This window comes from Oncorhynchus mykiss, chromosome 8 (genome assembly GCF_057628025.1).
Source record: "Oncorhynchus mykiss isolate SJ-2025 chromosome 8, ASM5762802v1, whole genome shotgun sequence".
NCBI lineage: Eukaryota > Metazoa > Chordata > Actinopteri > Salmoniformes > Salmonidae > Oncorhynchus > Oncorhynchus mykiss.
Window position 1 is genome coordinate 18,864,132 of NC_143029.1, and position 5,623 is coordinate 18,869,754.

General features: G+C 41.1%; 1 protein-coding gene across 2 annotated transcripts in view; it reads left to right on the forward strand.

The window, feature by feature from the left end:
• The window catches only part of LOC110529521 (laminin subunit alpha-4), a 42,120-nt gene extending 37,048 nt beyond the window's left edge, over positions 1-5,072 (forward strand). For both annotated transcript variants that reach the window (XM_021611766.3, XM_090242729.1), the window contains exons 35-40: positions 488-643; positions 1,136-1,295; positions 1,898-2,028; positions 2,127-2,220; positions 2,618-2,737; positions 3,035-5,072. In XM_021611766.3, the coding sequence (XP_021467441.3) occupies positions 488-643; positions 1,136-1,295; positions 1,898-2,028; positions 2,127-2,220; positions 2,618-2,737; positions 3,035-3,180 (807 nt within the window). In that variant the 3' untranslated portion in view covers positions 3,181-5,072. The remainder of the gene's footprint in view (positions 1-487; positions 644-1,135; positions 1,296-1,897; positions 2,029-2,126; positions 2,221-2,617; positions 2,738-3,034) is intronic.
• The last annotated feature ends 551 nt before the right edge of the window (positions 5,073-5,623 follow it).

Below are 5,623 nucleotides of genomic sequence, written 5' to 3' on the forward strand. Positions count from 1 at the left end.
ACATTTGACTGTACTAACCCACACAGCTACAAGGATGCACTTTCATGCTAGGTTTAAGACCTCATATTGAAGCTTATACAGACCTCAATTGAACAATCTTAAAAGTATGTACTTTTGTTTAGATACGAGCATCATGACACCTCTAACACAATTAATTTATTTGACTTGGTGAAAAATCTGTTTCTTGGACCTAACCACTTTTTCTGTGTGGTTTCTTTCTTCATATACTCCATAAAATAATGACTTCCAAAATATTTTGTCAAATTATTCATTTGTGTATAGAAACAAGGGTGGCTCCATTTACCGCTTAGGCTCAACTTACTCCACTCTCCCCTACAGAAAAAAAAAAAAAAAACAAATATATATATATATATATATATATATATATATATATATATATAATTCTATATTAAGATAAACCACTAGTTTTTAGCAGTAAAATACTCCAACACTTCAGTGTGGCAGCTCTGTTCTGTCTCTCCTGCAGGTTATTTTTATCCGTGATGGGAATCTAGGCCGATTAGTCATTGATGGGCTGACAGTGCTGGAGGACAGAGCTCAGGGCTCCAACGTTTCCTGGCACGTCAGCAGCCAACTCTACTTGGGGGGGGTGCCCCCAGGGAGGGCCCAGAGGAACATACAGGTAAGATACACCTCTTAGCACCCAGGGCTAGTACCAGTCAAAGTAGTGCACTTACTATATAGGGAATAGGGTGCCATTTGTAGCCTAGTAGCCTACTGAAGGCAAATTGAGCAGAATGTTCCAAAGTTTTTACAGTGGAATTCTGGAAACACAAAGCCTGGCCAATAAGGTTGAAGTAGGATAAAATAGTTAAGATCCTGACCTCTCCAAACAGAGCATTGCAAGAGATGTTTGGGTGATTTATGGTCCTCTAGTCTTTTCTGGCATTATATGTTCACACTGGGTGCCATCCAAGTATTTTCACTTCAGACTGCTGTCTTCAGATGATACGGTTCCCACAGAGAACAGGAAACCACCAACGTCCCTCTCTGCAAGACCGTATTTGTTAGTGGAACATATTTTCCAGACATTACCACTCTACTCTACTACCATGATAGGACCAGTCTAGTACTACTCATTTCCGCTTCCATGTGCTGTATTTGTCTCCTATAGAGAAACTCTGCATACAGCTTCACTGGCTGTGTGAAGAACCTCCAGCTGAATGGTCAATGGCTGTCCTCCATGTTCCAGACCTTTGGGGTGACGCCGTGTTTCGAGGGACTCTCCGAGCCGGGGACATACTTCTCCGAAGAGGGTGGATATGTTGTTTTGGGTAATACACAAACACATATTATTCCTCTCAAAGCCCTTCTGGCTTCATACTGTGGTTGAACCATTCCAGATTAATTTGAAGCATGAAACCAAAGGAAAAGCTTGTGAAACATTGATTTGCTGCAATCTTCAGGACATCGTATCGTTGTACACTAATAGTTTTGGCAGGGTCTGGAACTGTTTGGAAACAATGAGTCAATTATATCACACGCCATTTTATATTTCCTCTGGAAAGCAGACAAAACCTTTGGGCCGCTCACCAATCCCCACACAGACAGTGAAGCAGAGAAACTGTAGTCAGGATAGAGGAATACAATATCCCCAGTGCAGCTGTGGTGAAAATTGGGCCTGGTGGAAAATTCGAGGGCACGGAGGACAGTTGCAGACCCAAAACTCTTGGGAGCCGAGCTGCAGCTGTTTGAATGAGGACAGAGCAATTTCACACCCTACTGTGGCCGGCTAAGTTTCACTCGTGGACATACCTCATTGGGCCAAAGGGCAGTGAAATATTCCAGGTTACAGACGTTAAAGGGGAGGTTCAGAATACGAGGGGGTTGTAAAGCAGACTTTGCTTGAACTTCTCTTTCCATCTGTCTCATTCAGATGACACGTTCAACCTGGGGCTGAAGTTTGAGCTGGTGGTAGAGGTGCGCCCCCGTGTGGCATCAGGGGTGCTACTGCATGTGTACACAGCAGCCGGGGAGTACCTCACCATGTACATCCATCAAGGAGCAGTAAGCCACTAATACAAAGTCATCTGTATTAATTTGCTGATTTTCTATTTTTAGATCTTGGACTTGTCATCAATGCAAGTGTTGTTCTATGCTCACAGGTGATTGTGCTGGTGAACAACGGAGTTCGTGAGTTCTTCACTCAGGTCACTCCTAGACTAGGCCTGTGTGATGGGAGCTGGCACAGGATCACATGTAAGAGGCTTCCCTTCACTGACTGCCCTGATTTAAACAGGATGGGACCATTATTTATTTACACTGATTGGTCCATGTTATGTAGGTCCATGACGATACCAGTATTTTCCATGTCAAAAAAGAAAAGATGAAGCAGACTACTATTTGGTTCCTTAAAAAATCTGCTGTAAATAAAATATTGTGTGATATAGCTTGGGAAAAAAACGAATGTGACTGATGACAACATAATGATTTGTTTCCAACATTAGGGCTGTTTTCCTAAAGAAGTTAAATCCGCTTCACGTTTTGTTTTCTTGCCATGATACTAATGAGTATCGCGATACTGGTATCATCCGGCCCTAATGTTATGTGCGGTGACTGATATGTGCAGTTCCTTCCTGCCTCCTCTGGTTCACAGTGATTCGAGATGCCAATGTTGTCCAGCTGGATGTGGACTCAGAGGTCAATCACGTGGTGGGACCACTCAACCCCAGCACCAAGAGTGCCAGGACCCCTGTGTTCATTGGTGGAGCTCCAGGTCAGTAGCAAGGACATGCATCTCTAGACTACTCAACTCTCATACTAGTGGTTAAACACTACTTATAACACCTAATTCCTGAGAACCCATCCACAAATCACATCCAAACTGTAACAACTTTGTATAGGTTGCTGGGGGGTGAAATTAAGAAAAAAAGGATGCTATACAAAGAAATCATATGAACTACATTACAGCTAGAGTAGTTTCATCAAATTACTTTTTATGCTGTGTCTTTAAGTGGTAGCTGTAAGTAGTAATGAATGTGTTTATAATGTTATTTATTATCTATCGTCCTAGAATCTCTTCTTCCAGAGGGCATTGCGACTAGGAGGGCCTACACAGGCTGTATGAGGAAGCTGACTGTGAATGAGAGCCAAGTCAGCTTCAGTAAAGCTGCCCTGGTCAGCGGGGCCGTCAGTGTGGGCTCCTGTCCAGCTGCCTAAAGGGCCTGTCATAACCAATACAGGCCAGCTCTCCAACAACAAGACTGACCAAATTCTGCTTCATAACTATCTATCCTTGTTCACCAACGCAACATTTGTTGTTCTTTGGTAAGAGAATGACCCAGAAATGTAAACCACCCTCCCTATGAATTAGTCTAGTTTCACACGAGAAAAAACTGTTTATCAAAGAGTCTCAGTGTTTCTTCGAAGGACTGCAACATGTTGTGATTAAGGACCAGTGCATTTCCAGTGCTCATATTATAGCGAACTGAAGAAGGCTTGTAAATGCATCTTCATTCTCTTAATCTACATTGACAGTACTCATAAATCACACTCCCACTCCAAAGGGACGGGTTTGTTTAGTCTACGAGAGCTGTGATGTACTGTAGAAGTGCAACCAACTCCAGTTCCAGACAATGCTTCCACTGCCCTATTTTGTAATCTCAATGTAGCCACATCTTTGTCTTTTCTATGTTTTTATTCATTTAATGTATAATTTTATTTCAAATAATATATATACACCACCATTCAAAAGTTTGGGGTCACTTAGAAATGTCCTAGGTTTTCAAAAGAAAAACACATTGTTTGTCCATTAAAATAACATAAAATTGATCAGAAATACAGTGTAGACATTGTTAATGTTGTAAATGACTATTGTAGCTGGAAACGGCTGATTTTTTAATGAAATATCTACATAGGTGTACAGAGGCCCATTATCAGCAACCATCACCATTCTGAAACTCGTCAGTCTATTCTTGTTCTGAGAAATTAAGGCTTTTGCCCATTTTGAATATTTTCTTTTTATTGGCCAGTCTGAGATATGGCTTTATCTTTTGCAGCTCTGCCTAGAAGGCCAGCATCCTGGAGTCGCCTCTTCATTGTTGACGTTGAGAATGGCCAATGAATAGAATAGCTGTCAGGGGTGTGTACGGGAGGAGAAAGTCAGGTGCAGGAGAGCAGAGTGTAATAAACAGGCGCACTTTAATTCCTGTCCAAAAATTATAGCACATAAGAACAATAACGTGCCAAAAACACGGAACATAGCAAAAGTATAGCGCCTGACAAAATCCACATAACAATAAACCATTACACACAAAGACATGGTGGGAAACAGAGGACTAAATACATGCAGTAATTATGGAATGAAAACCAGGTGTGTAATGGAGAGGAGCCGACTTCGGTGGAAGTCGTGACAGTATCCTTCATTTCTCAGAACAAGAATTGACCGACGAGTTTCAGAAGAAAGTTCTTTGTTTCTGGCCATTATGAGCCTGTAACCGAACCCACAAATGCTGATGCTCCAGATACTCAACTAGTCTAAAGAAGGCCAGTTTTATTGCTTCTTTAATCAGGACAACAGTTTTCAGCTGTGATAACATAATTGCAAAATGGTTTTCTAATGATCAATTAGCCTTCTAAAATAATAAACCTAGATTAGCTAACACAACTTGCCATTGGAACACAGGAGTGATGGTTGCTAATAATGGGCCTCTATACGCCTATGTAGATATTCCATTAACAAAATCTGTTGTTTCCAGCTACAATAGTCATTTACAACATTAACAATGTCTACACTGTATTTCTGATCAATTTGATGTTATTTTAATTGTTTCCTTTCAAAAACAAGAATATTTCTAAGTGACACCAAACATTTGAACGGTAGTGTATATATTTTTCAAATTTGGGAGAACAAAACAAAACAGGCAGACAATACATAACATGATACAACACAGACAGTAGACTAAAAACGAAGAAAAATAAATAAATAGGTGGTAAGGAAATGGCAGTCACTAGAAGGGGCTATATCAGCATGTAACAAAATAGTCTTCATTGCTTTGTCACCTTGTTGTTTTTCTACATTTGTTCTGCGGAATAAAATGGATTTTCTAAAATCCTTGCTGTTATTAATTTATTCCCCTCCCACATGAAAGACACTCGTCTGATTTACAGATGTGGTCATAAAATATACATGCAGCTAATACAATAATATTATAGCCTTTTCATTCAACATTTTCCATAAACTGACACAGCAAGAGAAAGAGAGAGAGAGGTAACATCTTACTGTCACGCCCTGACCATAGAGAGCCTTTATATTCTCTATGTTGGTTAGGTCAGGGTGTGACTAGGGTGGGTAATCTAGGTTGTTTTTTTCTATGTTGGCCTGGTATGGTTCCCAATCAGAGGCAGCTGTTTATCGTTGTCTCTGATTGGGGATCATATTTAGGCATCCATTTCCCCACTGTGTTTTGTGGGATCTTGTTTCTGTGTAGTTGCCTGTGAGCACTGCATGAGCTTCACGTGTCGTGTATTCTTTATTGTTTTATTGTTCGGTTCTCTTCTAATAAAGAGATGTCGAACTGAGGGTCAGCGGTCCGGAACTTCCCGGCAAGGCGTCCATTCCTGCTACATGGCCGGAGCCTTCTTCTTCACCGGGGCCTAGTCC